The following is a 15,734-nucleotide window of genomic DNA, read 5'->3' as shown; positions in this document are numbered from 1 at the left end:
CTCTGCTCAGCAGCAACTGCACTTCAAGAGGGAGGAGGAAACCTTCCTGTACTGATGCACAGCAAAGACTGTGATTGTGAGAGAAGAAGAAGGCAGGACAGTACACAAGGATGATCCATTGTCTAAAGACAGGAAGGGGGAAGTTCAAAACATGTGTATTTTCCATTTACATTATCATTTAAAATTTTTATATGTACTGGGAAAAAAGAAGCAAGGCAGGCAAAATGAATAAAACCAGGCTATCAGAATAAACCTTCATTATATATGTTATATGTAATATATCATTTATGTGCATATCTACATAAATTTGCCTTTTAAACAATGTGGGTATTTTACCTTACATTCTCATTCACACGTGAATCTACCCTCTAATTGTTAAATATATAGATCAGGTGGGAGACTACATGGGTAAAGGCCAAGAAACTAGCAAGGGATACAATGTGACTAAAAGGAAGAACATTCTAAGTGAGTGGGCTGGGCAAGACGACAGAACCAAGTGAAGGGGAGAGGCTGGAGGTGGGAGAGGCAGCAGGAGAGGGGGCAGGAGATAAGGGGGAGTGGGGTCAGAAAACCAAATGTAGCCCACACAAAAACCCCATTTGGAATCTTAACTGCTTTGTAAGGCTACAGAAAATAAAAATACAATAAAATACAAAGGAAAAAAAAATCAATGTGGGTATTTGAAAATAATGACCAACCATGATTATAATAAAAAAGCATCTTATTTTTAAAAAGCAAAGAAATAAATATAACATGCAATTGAATTTCTGGTCTCATCTTACAGAAAGGATTTATTTTAAATATGTCTTCAAACCACTGGTTGACTAGTCCTTCTTAGAAAGATATATCCCACACAGAAACTAAAATTAATTAGCAATGAAAACTTGTAGTAATCATACTGCGATTAATAACTGTGAGGGATTATATGTACACAAAACCATACATGATTATACCTAAATATAACAGAAACATGATTATGTTAGAGACCTTCGGTTCTTAAATATTAAAGATACAAGATAAAACCACCAAGCCAAAAGTTGAGCAAACGTCTAGCAACTCTTAAGTTTAAATTATAACTATCACCATACATTCCTGACTCTATCTCCATAGATGAAAACTATTTCCTATCTTTACCCATGAACAAGTATAATATAAAGACATTTCTGACTCACTAGCATTGAACATGTTCGCTGTGGTCTCTAAATACCGCTCACTGACGGCAACCAGGGATCTTGTGAGGAGGAGCAGCCCCAGGTTTGGGACAGGCGGGACTTGAAGAGAGAGCTCAGACAGCTGACAAAGCAGAGGATGACCACCCATGACTGTGAGTATGTCAGAGCAAGCAGGACCCTCCTGAAGAGGCCAGAGAACATCAAAGGGCACGCTGTGGGAGTAGATCAAAGGGTCATATGTGTTTTAAAAGCACCCACGGCTATTCCCAATTTAAAAATGTTTTATTGGTTGCCTTCAGAAGATATGAGAGGTTTAACTTTCTTTTTCAGAACACTCATAAAGGAACGAAGCTTTCGCTGCCTCGACTGCACGTCAACTATATATCTAGTGAGGAAAATGTTCTTCATTTTAATGGAAAGCCAATGACCAGATAAAGAATGACAGAGTATCATTGTTTGCTACCCCCACCAAACAATGGAACTTAATAGAAAATTATTCTTAATGGCCGCCCAAACCAGATGGACATCTGTATGCCTTTTGTGTTACAGGTATATAAAAACAAAACAAAACAAAAACATTTGTGAAATTTCAGCCCCGACTACAGTAAAATTTACCATAATTGGTAAATTTTTCTACATGATAACGGTGGGTAGTTCCATTTTTAGGAAGTGGTCCTTTCCTTTCAGAAAGATGTCAGGCTGGGGAGATAGCTTGCTATGTCAAGCCTTGGTTGTGCAAGCGCAAAGATGTAAGGTAGAGGCCCAGAAACTAAGGGGAGAGAAAGAGCCATGGTGATACTCCAGCTCTAGGGAGAGAGAGACGGGCAACCCTAGGACTCTGTCAGACACTCTAGAGCAATCAGAAACCCAGTGAGAGACCCTGGCTCAAAAAACAAGGTTGATGGTGTAAGGAATGATAGCCAAGACTGACCTCTGGCTTCCAGACGCATGTGCTGTAAAACACACACACACACACACACACACACACACACACACACACACAAATCCCATTGCCCTTCATCCTCTCTGACCTCTTCCCCTCTCCACTCACACACAGGCCACCTACTCTCCTACAGTTCCCAAGCCCACCCTGCCCCACCCCTTTTCTCCACCATGCCCTGCCCTGCATACACCTGCTCCTTCCTCTGCTTCTCTCATATATATATATATATATATATATATATATATATATATATATAACTACTGTTTGTGCATGGCTGAAGACCGGGGTGATTTTATAGCATCCGGGCATTTCACATCCATAAAGTAGGAACTGGGGCTCCGCGCCAGGCACTTTGTCTTGTGTTTCTTCTTCTTCTCTTCTGGAGAGGGATGAAGGGGATCCTTTGTGAGAGGCATGTTCTCGTAGGAAGGTTGTCGCCGCCGGAAAGCCTTTCTCTGCCTCTTTTTAGAAAAGGTTTTCCTCACCCAATGTGACTTAGCGCTAACCCAAGCAGTGAAGAATGGTAAGATCCTTTCCTAACGACTAATCAACTCTTCCCGCCATGCCTTCCCCAGAGGATCTCTAAGCCTGTCTTAGGAGATAGAAGCAATTGCTGCATCTGCCTAGTTAGGTGTCAATAGTGATAAAAGGCCGGCTCTAATTTCTCCAGCTCAGAGTTTTCGGCACCATAGATCTTGTAGGATCTATAGGCAAGGAGATAATTCATGTGTTTTCCTATTTGGGAAGTAATAAAGATGTGGGGAGAATTTATTACTTCTTACTGCTTATAGTTATGGCCTGTCCTGACTTTACAGAAATTTCTAGGGTCTGTTACTGCAATCAACTATGACTAAAAGGCTTAAAATTCTGACTTCTGTCCAGCATCTCAGTGAAGCTTGTCAGGATGTTCAAAATGACCTGTAAACGCCCCTGGCCCTCGTAACAGGTTCACGGAGAGTAATTGACCAGGAATGCATAACTGGATGCTCTGGGAATGTTTTCTTCATAGACACATCTAGTCTCCACGTCGAGGTTTGAATTAATTAATGCTCGAGGTTTGAATTAATTAATGCTGAGAGCATATACTCTACACTGAAGGAATTGGAAAGATTTTCTTATTGATAATCACCCTTAGTTATAAACAACCGAACCTGATTCAATTACTTAGCTCTGTCCTGCTGTGAAAGTAGTCCAATACCTCAGCTGAAACACAACTTCACAGTTGGGATAAGCAAAAAAAAAAATGTCATAAAAAATAACTGCTAATGTTGGAGAAGAATAATCTTGGCACTGCACGAAGGGACACTGGGACAGCATGAAGTGACTCAGCAAGGCAATGTCTTTCTGCAAAAGGACTGCAAGTGCCAGGACCCAAACTCAGGACCCAAACTCAGCTAGCAAGCGTACACGGCCAGCATGGCCTCTGACGTTTACTCCTGATGTAGGTGGTTACCGTGCCTCGTTCCATAGCGGGGAGCTCTGTTACACAATCTGCAGTGATTAGGTAAGCTGCAGCAGATGAGTTCACGTGCGGGGACCCTCCAGGTGGAAGAACAGAACCAAGCCTGATCAGCTGATTTCTAACACCCACGTGTGTACGAGTGTGCTGTGGGAAGCATGCGTGCAGTTACTGACTGCCCCACATCCCACAGACTTTCTTTCTTTCTTTCTTTCTTTCTTTTTGGTTTTTCGAGACAGGGTTTCTCTGTGTAGCCCTGGCTGTCCTGGAACTCACTCTGTAGACCAGGCTGACCTCGAACTCAGAAATCTGCCTGCCTCTGCCTCCCAAGTGCTGGGATTAAAGGCGTGCATCCCACAGACTTCCTTATCCACTGTTTGCACAGAATCAACCCTTCTTGATCGCGAACTTGGACTGTGTTAGGCACATATGTTCCTGAGCAGGTGGAGGGAAGAAACCAGACTCAGCAGACAGACACAGCTCCTGCCTGACTCAGCAGACAGACAGACACAGCTCCTGCCTTCAGAGTCCACTGCTCAACGGAGCCATTAGTAAGAAGAAAGCCAAATAAGTACATAGTTTAAAATTGGTGTTTGTAGTGTTATTAGCACTACAAAGGAGGCCAAGCCACTAAGAGGGAAAATAATAATCAGTGCCTATAGCTATTAGGATAGCTTCTGAAAATTAGCTTTTCTTTTCTGTTTCTTTTTTAACAAGTACCAGGAAGGAATAAAATAATAGAGGCAAATGAAAGGTTTTTCTTCTTCTCCTCCTCCTCCTCTCTCTGATACACACACCTACACACACACACAGACCTATACACACACACACACACACACCTACACACACATACATACACACATGCACATATATACACCTATCTATATACACACATACACCTACCTACCCACACACATACACACTCCTACATATACACACACATACACCTATATACTCATACCCACACCCACATACACATACCTACACACACATACACCTACCTACATACACACCTACACACACACACACACACACACACACACACACACACACGACTCATAAATGACTAGATTTCTGGATCAAATTCACAGAAGGGGGACTCTAAGTATCAACTCCAGAAAAAAGGTCCACAGATTTCTTACTCATCACAGAAAGATAAAGTCAGTTTCACTCAACAATAATAACAAAATTTAGAAAGTCAAAAGTCACGTTAGTGCTAAGGACGAGCGAGCACCTGTAAACAGTCTGGTGGGTTGTTTTTGTTTGCTTAGATAGGGTTACATTCAGTCTAGGCAGGCTGGAAACTTGTGACTCTCCTGCCTCAGCCTTCCAAGTGTTGAGACTACAGGTGTGGAGCACCAAATCTGGCCAGGGAAGGAAGGCTGCCTGCATCTAGTACCTACTGCCAGCTTAGTCCCAGCTAGACCCTCCCATCACATCTCCCTCCTCCCATCGCATCTCCCTCCTCCCATCGCATCTCCCTCCTCCCATCGCATCTCCCTCCTCCCATCGCATCTCCCTCCTCCCTCTTCCTTACTGGTCTTTGTGACTTGGATTTGCCCCATCCTCTCAGCTGTCTCTACAACATTGGTTCTCAACCAGTGGGTTGCAACTCCTATGGGAGGTCAACCCACCCTTTCACAGGGGTTACCTGAGACCATTAGAAAAACACAGATACTTAGGTTATGATTCATATCAGCAGAAAAATGACAGTTATGAAATAGCAAAGAAATAATTTTATGGTTGGGGGTTGTACTGGCTAATTTTGTGTCAACTTGACACAGGCTGGAGTTATCACAGAGAAAGGAGCTTCAGTTGGGGAAATGGCTCCATGAGATCCAACTGCAAGGCATTTTCTCAATTACTGATCAAGGGGGGGGGGGTCCTCTTATGGGTGGTGCCATCTCTGGGCTGGTAGTCTTGGGTTCTTTAAGAGAGCAAGCTGAGCAAGCCAGGGGAGGCAAGCCAGTAAAGAACATCCCTCTATGGCTTCTGCATCAGCTCCTGCTTTCTGACCTGCTTGAGTTCCAGTCCTGCATCCTTTGGTGATCAACAGCAATGTGAAAGTGTAAGCCAAATAAACCCTTTCCTCCCCAACTTGCTTCTTGGTCATGATGTTTGTGCAGGAATAGAAACCCTGACTAAGACAGGGGTCAACCATATGACATGATAAACTGTATTAAAGGGTCCTCGCAGAGTCAGGAAGGTTGAGAATGGCTGCCCTATAGCCTCAACCGCACACCGCTTACCACACAGACAGTGGGAAGCTGCCACATGGAGCTTGAAGCCCTGCTGGGAGCTTGGCCACAGCCCCATGATTCCAGAATTAGTATTTCACGGGAGACCAGAGTCTAAAACAATCATGAGAAGATTTCTGATTTTTAAATATAGATAACAGATTTGCAAGTTTTTTTAAACTATGAGAGGAAAACTATCCTCAGGCCAGACGTGGCCACGGGCTTCTAAAATGTGACTGTCATCCGTAATCCCCCCTTCTTGGCACCCTCACACTTTTGTTACTGCCTCCTCCCTGCCCCCAGCTGCTCTCCAGAGTCCCACAACCCACGCGGCCTTCTGAGTGTTTTCATCTTGAGTGTTCAGTTGACATCTCAAGGGGGGAAATCTGAACTCATCTTTCCTAGAAAACCACTTCTTCAGATTTTCTTATGCAAATGACCACTTCTCGTCCCTTCACGGCCATTCAGAAACAGAACATTAATATAAATTAAAAAAAAATCCTTCCTGGGATAGCTACAGCTTATTGGACCCTGGACGTGTCAGCACAGGGCCGCCACAAAGGGAATGGTAGGCCCATAGGATGGACACTCGAGACTGTGTTTTCAGAAGCCGGAGGCTGTGTAGAGGCTGCAACAACCCAAGCGTCTCAGAACTCGTTAACTCAGGCTTCCGATATTGCTCAATTCCTACAGTGCTTGAAGCCCTAGGGTGAAAACCACAATAAAGTACTAAAGAAATTGTTTTGAAAAATATAGATTTCAGCTCTCACACAACTGTTTAGAGAGATTGTTGGAGAACAAGTAAATCTACAGTCAATTTCAGTCGGGTACAAATACCCTCCAAGCTACTTTGAACGAGAGTGCAAGCTGTTCTCAGTAGAGAGGTGTAGTTGAGGGCTAGGTAGGTGCACTGGCTATCTTTGTGTCAGCTTGACACAAGCTGGAGTTATCACAGAGAAAGGAGCCTCCCTTGAGGAAATGACTTCATGAGATCCAGCTGTAAGGCATTTTCTCAATTAGTGATCAAGGGTGGGAGAGCCCATTGTGGGTAGGCAGTCTTGGGTTCTATAAGAAAACAGGCTGAGCAAACCAGGAGAAACAAGCCAGTAAGCAGCATTTCTCCACAGCTTCTGCATCAGCTCCTGCTTCCAGGTTCCTATCCTGCTTGAGTTCCTGTCCTGTCTTCCTTTGGTGATGAATAGCAATGTGGAAGGGTAAGCTGAATAAACTCTTTCCTCCCCAACTTGCTTCTTGGTCATGATGGGTGTGTTTATAAAAAGATAAAGAGAGGGGGGATATGCTCTACGGGGGTGTGCTAAGGTGTGGGGGGAAGGGGGTTCCTTGGTGGGTCCATGCTGAGGCATCCCTCCCCCCTGAGGGACCAGCCACACGATGGTATAGTATAGAATAGAGTTTATGAAGGGAATGGGGAGGGGAGTTGAGAGGGTAGTAGAGGCAGAGGAAGGGGGGGAGAGAGAGAGAGGAAGAGAAGAGAAGAGAAGAGAAGAGAAGAGAAGAGAAGAGAAGAGAAGAGAAGAGAAGAGAAGAGAAGAGAAGAGAAGAGAAGAGAAGAGAAGAGAAGAGAAGAGAAAAGAGTAGAGGCTGGCCATGAAGCATGTGGAGGGGAGGGAAGGCAAGAACAAGAGAAAACAGAGCAGGGAGGGGGCAAGCAGCCCCTTTTATAGTGAGTCAGGCACACCTGGCTGCTGCCAGGTAACTGTGGGGCGGAGCTTAGACAGAATGTAACATTGATGTTTGTGCAGGAATAGAAACCCTGACTAGGACAGAAAGATCTGTGCAAAGTCACTATACACCCACCCCGGAATGACCCTGGACCTCATAAAAGAAAGTGATCTGATGCAGAGACTACTTCGGATGAACCATCAGGGAAGAACTGGGCAGTGAAGTCCAGATGAGACAGCCTGTGGGAAGAGTCTTTAGGACAGAAAACACCCACAGCTCTGGGGCAGAAGCATACTGGGTAGGTTTGAAGATGACAGAAAGAACATCTAGTAATGAGGGGCTCGTGGACAGGAGGTGTCTGCGTGGGTGCTTAAGGGGGCAGGGCACAGCTTAGAGAGGGGGAAGGGTGTCTTAGAGTTTCTGTTACTGTACTAAAACACCATGACCATAAGCCAGCTGGAAAAGAAAGGGTTCATTTCATCTTACAGCCCAACATCCAAGAGAAACCAGGGCTCCACTCAAGGCAGGAGCCCAGAGACAGGCACTGAGCTAATGCAGAGGTCATAGACGAACGCTCTTACTGCCCGATCAGAACGTGCATTTCAGGGAGACACCCAGTGGGCTGTGTGCACTCTGAAGTTGGAGACACACTCCTGGATGAACCAACGAAGTATTAATTAGTCTCCACTCAAACATCTGTGCCCACTGATAAAAAAAAAAAAAATCCCTCTGGCAATCGGTCTTTCCTCTTCATACCTAAATCACTTGGTGCACCTTGAGCCGGCGGTAGCATAATTTGTGAGCCTTGCAAAAGAGCAGGATATCACAAGATTGACAGACATGGTATTACAGAACTATCCAAATCACCCAGGCTGTATTGCCAAGAGAGGGACTGCCTGACTTAGACAGTCATCTAGCAAGGGGAGTGGGGGCTAATCTAGAGCCACAAGGGCATCCTTCAACAGAGAACAATTTGAATATCAAAGAATTTAGACAAGCCCTTGGTGAAACAAATGAGACTCAGAAATTGCACTGTAAAATTGACCTACTTTATGACTCTATTGTGGAATTTAAACACGATTTCATCACAAAAGAAAACCCCTACCAAAATTTCAACATTGTGTTTAATTATTAATTATTCTGAGGAGCATATTGAAGAACTCTAATTTTCCTTGTACTATAGAACAGAAGTATTTTGTTATAAGCTATAGTTCTGTTTTCATTTTACTTTATTTTTAATTATTTTATTATTTTGTGTGTATTTTGCTTCCATACATGTCTGTGTGCCAAGTAAGTGCAGGACCAGCAGGACCGCCATTGCAGATGGTCGTGGGCTGCCATGTGGGTGCTTGGGATTGAACCTGGGTCCTCTGGAAGACCCACGAGTGCCACTAGCCACTGTGCCTTTCCTCCACCGATAGTTTTCTATCTTTAAAGACAAGGTATGGTTGAGCTTTTTGATAAGGTTCTCCATGCTCTCTGGACCTTATTTTGAGAACAGCCATGCAGAGCGAACTCTGCCTTGGGCCAGTTTTCCTACAGTAATCCCTACTGAAAAGAAATTCTGACCACTTCATAGTCCTTTTCCCCTATGGGGCTATTGTTGCTGTTGTTGTTGCTATATCCCAGAAATATATTGAATGATAATTGGTACCAATTCTCTCTACAGCTCAGTGAATGATTCTTTTCAAGCCCCATCTCTGGGTAAACTATGTCTGCCCATTGTGTAACCTCCAGAGAGGCTCAGCAGTGAGCGACAGCCCTAGCTGTAGACACCTACGGAGTAATTGATTACCTTATCCACCATGAGGAAGTTCTCCAGTGTCTCTCCGTTTCCACAGGTGACATCCCCAACTTCTTTCACAGCTCTGGGCAGGATCTCTTGCACCTCTTGGGCAATCATTCCTACACACAAAACGTTCCAACAGGGTCAATGGGAGTGGGGGAGATGCTTGCAGGGTTTCCTACATCAGAATGGAGTAACGAGGTTCCATGGAAACTCTTTGGAAGGAGACATTTACCTCAGCTTTTGCTTTGATCTATAATTGAGGTGAGAACCACCACAGAATTAAAAGTAGAAGTGGCCCACTCCTTCCTTTCCTCCCTGCCTGCCTTCTCATTCTTCAGTCCCTGCCTAATTGGGGGGAAGGGTGCTGTGAAGGGTAAATAAATACCCTACATCCCTATACATAGAAGGATGCATGTTGCTAGCTTGTTTCCATTATGTTCCTATAGGAGATGTTGGTCCTTCAATGTTACCGCTTAGTTTTAGGATTCCTAGGCTAAGGAGTGAGCATGGAGCATCATCAAGGTGCTGATGTTGTGAGCCAGCTTTACCTGGCTCTCAACTCCATCCCCAGACTGTCTAGCCCCGCCCCCACCCCACCCCCTTCCCCTGCTTCACACAATTCCTGTTGCTCTTGGCCCTTGAACCCTCACTTCACAAGCAATATATTCAAAATATTCTACCAGGATTTGGGGGTACAATATGGGGGGGTTACGTTAAAGGTAATCCACATGTTCTCTAGCCTCCTCCCCCCACCCCATAACAATGACTGTGAGCTTCTCAAAGCATGCCTTAGATCAGCAGGGTATTTTCAAATGAAGCTCAGGGTGAACAGACAAGAAGAAGCTCCGTAGCCAGCCACAGAAAGTCAAGGGGGGGTTCTGTGTCTGTACCTGTTTGATGGGCAGTGTTTATCCCCATGGCAGATGCATATTCAGGTTTGTAGTCGTACTGAACAATCCTCATCTGGGCTATTCTTCTCAGCTGTTCATTTGTGTCAACCTGTTTTAATTAAAGGAGAGCAAGTTTCACCTGGTTAGATATTTGTTATTCAAAACCAAGCGCTGTGTGACCCTGAGAGGCAGGGAAGATTGACAGCGAGATGAGATTTGTTTTTCCTCAGGGAAGTCAAAGCCTTAAGATCTACACTGGTACCCCCCAACCTCCTACGCAATGGTTCTCAACGTGTGGGTCGTGACCCTCAAAAAAAAAAAAAAAAAAACCATAGGAAAACATAGATATTTACATTCATAATACCAGCAAAATGACAGTTATGAAGTAGCAATGAAAATAATTTTATGGTTGGGGGTCAACGCGACATAAGCATTCTGGAAGCATTCTGAAGGTTGAGAACCGCAGCTTGAAGAAGTGGAACCAGATGTTAGAGTCTAAATTATGGGGCTGAAGAGCATTGTCTGAGTGGGGGAAACAGGGACCATTTCCTGTAAGGTCTAGGATGAGATAAAGGTTCCCCCGCACATTCAGTACAGTGCTCAGAATCTTAGCCACAGCCATCAGAGAGACGAACACTATAAGACGGATTAAAATAGAAAGATTGAAAGTTATCCTTATTCACAAATCACACGATTCTACACTAGAAAAAAGACCCTACAGACCCTTCTAGAAAACTCTTTCAGTCACATTGCAGAATGCAGAAACCAACATAGTAAAATTAGGGCTTTCCTCTATATGAATAATGAACTTGCTAAGAAGGAAATTAGAAAAATTATCCCATTTTCAATATCTAAAATAAATAATAAATAAATGAATGAATAAATAAAGGACTAGAAACAACCTTAACCAAGGAAGGGAAGGACCACTGTGATGGAAACCTTAAACCTCCAAAGAAAGACTGAAGAAGACCCTAGAAAATGGAAAGACATCCCATAGCCATAGGCTGGCAGAATATCATGAAAATGATCATCCTACCAAAAGCAATTTACAGATTCAATGCAATCTCAATCAAAATCCCTACAACATTCCTCATAGAATTAGGAAAAAAATCCTAAAATTTATATGGAATCACAAAAGACCCCGATAGCTAAAACAATCATTTCCCTAAGTATTTTAATACACCACGGTGGGGGTTAAGTCATGAGGTCTCTACGCTCATTGACAAAAGAGCTAAAGGAGTGGAGCATGGATGTACAAGTCAATTCCCTACATTCGGAAGGCAGAGGCAGGCCCATCTCTGTGAGTTAGAGGCCAGCCTGATCTACCTAGCAAATAGGATTCTGTTCAAACATCAAAAATGTAGGGGATCACACCTTTCTCCTGCACCTGTCCATCTTTCTACCATGTGAAGACAGTTGTCTGCACATGTCCCTGGCATGCCGTTAGCCAAAGCCTTCAACAGACATTAAACCTGTCAGTGCCTTTATCTTGGGATTCCTTGAGATAGCCTCTAGCATTACCAGTCATAAATTTCTGCTGTGTATAAATTACCCAGCAGCATCTCATTCTAGCAGCACAAAGGGTCTGTGATCCTTCTAGAAACCCTGAAAACATGGCTCTCTCCTTAAAAGTTTGGAGAAACTGAGCCAGTGAGAGGCAAGGATGATGTGCACAGATCCACGAGGCCACCAATGATGACCGCCATCTATCTCACGGCTGACATACGTGGCAAATGGGTCAGCTAGAAGTCATAGGATTCTATCCATGTCACAAAGACAGAACACAATACCAATACGAGATAATTCTTAACATCCCACATTATTGATATGTATTTTATGGAAGTAAAACTACTGTCTACTTAGTTTTATACAGGTAAAAAGTGTTCCACACATATGGTCTTGACATGGATTAAAATACTCATAGTTGATTCTTCTCTAGACACCAATTGCAAACCAGAAGCTGGGCACATCTCTGGGGTGAAGTCCTGAGCTGATGCTGTCAGGATAAATCTCCAGTCTCCTATCCAACTCTACAATTCTCTTTATCCCCTCGGGCTGCTGTGAGCAGAATCGGGAGAGGGGAGTTTCTCATTTGTAGTCCAGGGTGAGGGAACATGCTGCTTATACAGAGAAAGTGTCCTAGAAGGATTTGAGAGGCTCTGGGGAAGTATGTTATTTAAGAAAATGTGTCTTCTTTAATCAAGCCCAAAATTGGGGGCTGGAGAGATGGCCCAGTGGTTAAGAGCACTAACTGCTCTTCCAGAGGTCCTGAGCTCAAATTCCAGCAACCACATGGTGGCTCACAACCATCTGTAATGAGATCAGATGCCCTCTTCTGGTGTGTCTGAAAATAGCTACAGTGTCCTTACATATAATAAATAAATAAATCTTTAAAAAGTGGAAAACTGATGACTTTTGGTAAACAAAACTGAAATCCTGCATACACCTGGTGATGGCAGCCAGGATTGTGGAGGACATTCTAAAACTGTGACATTCCACGGAGCCTTCTGATTGAGACCACCTAAGCCACGAGTGTGGCCAGATGCAAGGACATGTCTGAGTTATTTATTTGATGTAGGAGAGTACACTGTGGTTCTCTTCAAACACACCAGATGGCATCAGATCCCATTACAGATGGTTGTGAGCCACCATATGGTTGCTGGGGAATTGAACTCGGGACCTCTGGAAGAGCAGTCAGTGCTCTTAACCCTGAGCTATCTCTTGCAGGAGAGACGCCCCACATCTCCACCCACCATTATCTTCAAGCAACTTGCTCATTTCAAACCAACAGGTGACACATCAACATGCCCCCTGGAGCCAGGCATGTCAGGTTAGGAGTCCCAGATGTTGGTATTTTATCTGGATTCCACCCCCTACAGTTACCTGGCAACAGGTACCGTGGGCCTACCGAGGTACCCGATTCCCCCATATCTCACCCCCATAGAACATAATCATAGAGCCCTTTATCTTTTTATGATCACAACACCAGACACCTGATTGAGGTGTCTGAGGAAGGACCCTGTGCCACACCCCAGGCTCACCTCCTGGATGTTCTCCTTCACCCGGCCGTCAGAGGGATGCATGACAGTCCCCATCACTTTCATGTTGCCACAGACAACCAGGGCTTCATCGGGTGTGTCTGTGTTTATTCCTACTCGCCCATGATAGACAACAGATTCTGGAACTTGTCCTCGCTGCCACAGCACGTCACTGTCATTTTCAAACTGCCCAGGGTTAGAGGCCTGGAGAAACATAGCGGCATACTACAATTAAAGTTCCAGTGGCAGAAAGGGTTGATCATATGTCGTCAGAGCAAAGGGAAACAGACCGTTATCTGAGTCCTTCTTATGAGACTCCCATACCGGGTAGAACACACTGACATAGGCAAATAACACCGAGAGCCCAGGAGAGCCGGAGAGAGACCCACAATGGTAGGAGCTTTGCATGCCAGGGCTGAGAACGTTGAATCTGTCTGACGTTCCTCAGAGACTGAATGGTGTGTTCAGCCATAGACGACTTTAAAAGGTGAGGAAGGGAACACAGACTTAAAAAATGACTCTTTTCAGGTATAATAATAATTTAAATTCATAACAAAATATGTACATGTTATTTAATGCTCAAGTAAATAAAAATACTTTGTATTTAACTAGTCTTTTATAACTTCAAAACACTCATATTGCTGACTGCACATGCATCTGTCAAGCAAGCAATAGCACAGGTAGTTAATACGTCCCACTATGCCCTGCTCACAGGCAGTGCTGTGGAACCTTGGCGGCTATGTTTTTCTGTGCTACCCCATGAAGCAGTTCTATGTTGTAAGTACCGTCATGCTCATTTTATTGACACTGGCACTCTGGAAGGATAATAAGTTACCCAAGAACATGTAGGTGATCCATGCTCCAGCTAGTTCTGCACTTCCTCTGTTTGCTAAGTAATGACTCTAACTCCACGCTTTCAGAAGGTGACTTAGAAGTAGCACCAGCAGTCCTTAAAAATAATCCAAGCGAAACTACCAGAGAGACTTCGATTTTTTTTAAAGATTTATTTATTTATTTATTATATGTAAGTACACTGTAGCTGTCTTCAGACACTCCAGAAGAGGGAGTCAGATCTTGTTACAGATGGTTGTGAGCTACCATGTGGTTGCTGGGATTTGAACTCAGGATCTTCAGAAGAACAGTCGGGTGCTCTTACCCGCTGAGCCATCTCATCAGCTCCAAAACTTTGCTTCTAATAAAATGCTCTGCCTAAGAATTTCTACTGGGTTGTACTCTTTCCTCTCCTCAGCACTGTAGCTGCTGATATGTTTTCAAATGGAGTGGGGGAGAGGGGCTCTCTCCAAATCCCTTGAATTCCTCAGGACAAAACCCATTTCCTTTTTCCAAATGACAATATTCCAAATGTGATTTTTCATTTGCATCCCCTTGAATAGAATCCAGATTCGCTAACATCTTGACACCTCCTCAGATAGCACTAACACAGGGACTTCCATTTTGCCTGTCTGGTGCACCTCATATCTGGGCTCTATTTATCCCTGAAGACGGCTCAGACTCATCACAGAGATTTGCTGTGATGAACACACACTGGGAGAGTTAGGAACAGGGGTGGGTGGCTGAGCCACACTGTTCACTAGACATTTTTTCGGTATTGCGTGGATGTTCTGCCATGCGCATGTGTTATACATTAAAAAATAATAATAATACTTAAATGAAAAGAAGCCACCAAGTTTAGCTCTTAGTTTAATTTCAACTGAAGAACTTTTGGGGCAACTCCAACCTCCTACTTTGTTTCTATCAGCTGAAAACCTGTGCCTCTCAGAAGACCCAGCAACAGACTCTTAGCAGACAAAAGCAGTGGGAGAACACAAGGCAACAGCTTTAAAAGTTATTTTGTATAAAGTCACTTCACCAAAACCTTCTCTGCAGGCTCCCCAGGCTGGTTGGATGTGAACAGTAAGTTGGCTCTGACTCAGGTCTTTTATGGTAAGCCATCAACACAGAAATATAGAGTGGGGATGCATTTTGCTCTCTGCTGAGCATAATAAGCCACTTTGAGGAAGCAAAACAGGACACTGATGGATTTTTGCCACTGCAAATGAGCTTTGGGATAATTCTTACCATGCTGGTAACTGGATACTGGAGAAGCAGATGTAAGGAGATTTAAAAAAAAAAATACAATTGCAACATTTATATTTGTTTCAACAGATGAAACCAAATTCCTAAAATATGTTCAAACTATTTCAACAAGGAACTAGCTAGATCTACAAGAGAAACTAAGAAAGGCTCATCATCTCCAATGAGAAATACTATAAGATCTATATGTTTATTTCTCCTCCGGGAACCCATGTCTTCACATTTGAAAGCAATATGTAAATACATACTCTCCAGAATTATGAGCATATATCCACATGAGGCCCAACAGCGGCTGCTGGATACCAAACATCACACTGGCTTCATTTACTTTTCTAATACATATTATATATTATATATAAATTTTATAAATTTATATTTATAAAACTTATTATTTATTATTATTAATTTATAAATTATTATTATTTATAT

General features: G+C 43.5%; 1 protein-coding gene across 1 annotated transcript in view; it reads right to left on the bottom strand.

Annotated features, from left to right (window-relative positions):
- The window catches only part of Myrfl (myelin regulatory factor like), a 119,404-nt gene that overhangs the window by 32,605 nt on the left and 71,065 nt on the right, over nt 1-15,734 (bottom strand). The window contains exons 11-13 of the mRNA XM_021205470.1: nt 13,215-13,415; nt 10,174-10,282; nt 9,290-9,399 (exon numbers count right to left, since the gene is read on the bottom strand). Of these exons, the coding sequence (XP_021061129.1) occupies nt 9,290-9,399; nt 10,174-10,282; nt 13,215-13,415 (420 nt within the window). The remainder of the gene's footprint in view (nt 1-9,289; nt 9,400-10,173; nt 10,283-13,214; nt 13,416-15,734) is intronic.

This window comes from Mus pahari, chromosome 9 (assembly GCF_900095145.1).
Source record: "Mus pahari chromosome 9, PAHARI_EIJ_v1.1, whole genome shotgun sequence".
Classification (NCBI taxonomy): Eukaryota; Metazoa; Chordata; class Mammalia; order Rodentia; family Muridae; genus Mus; species Mus pahari.
This window is presented reverse-complemented; position numbering and strand designations above follow the sequence as displayed.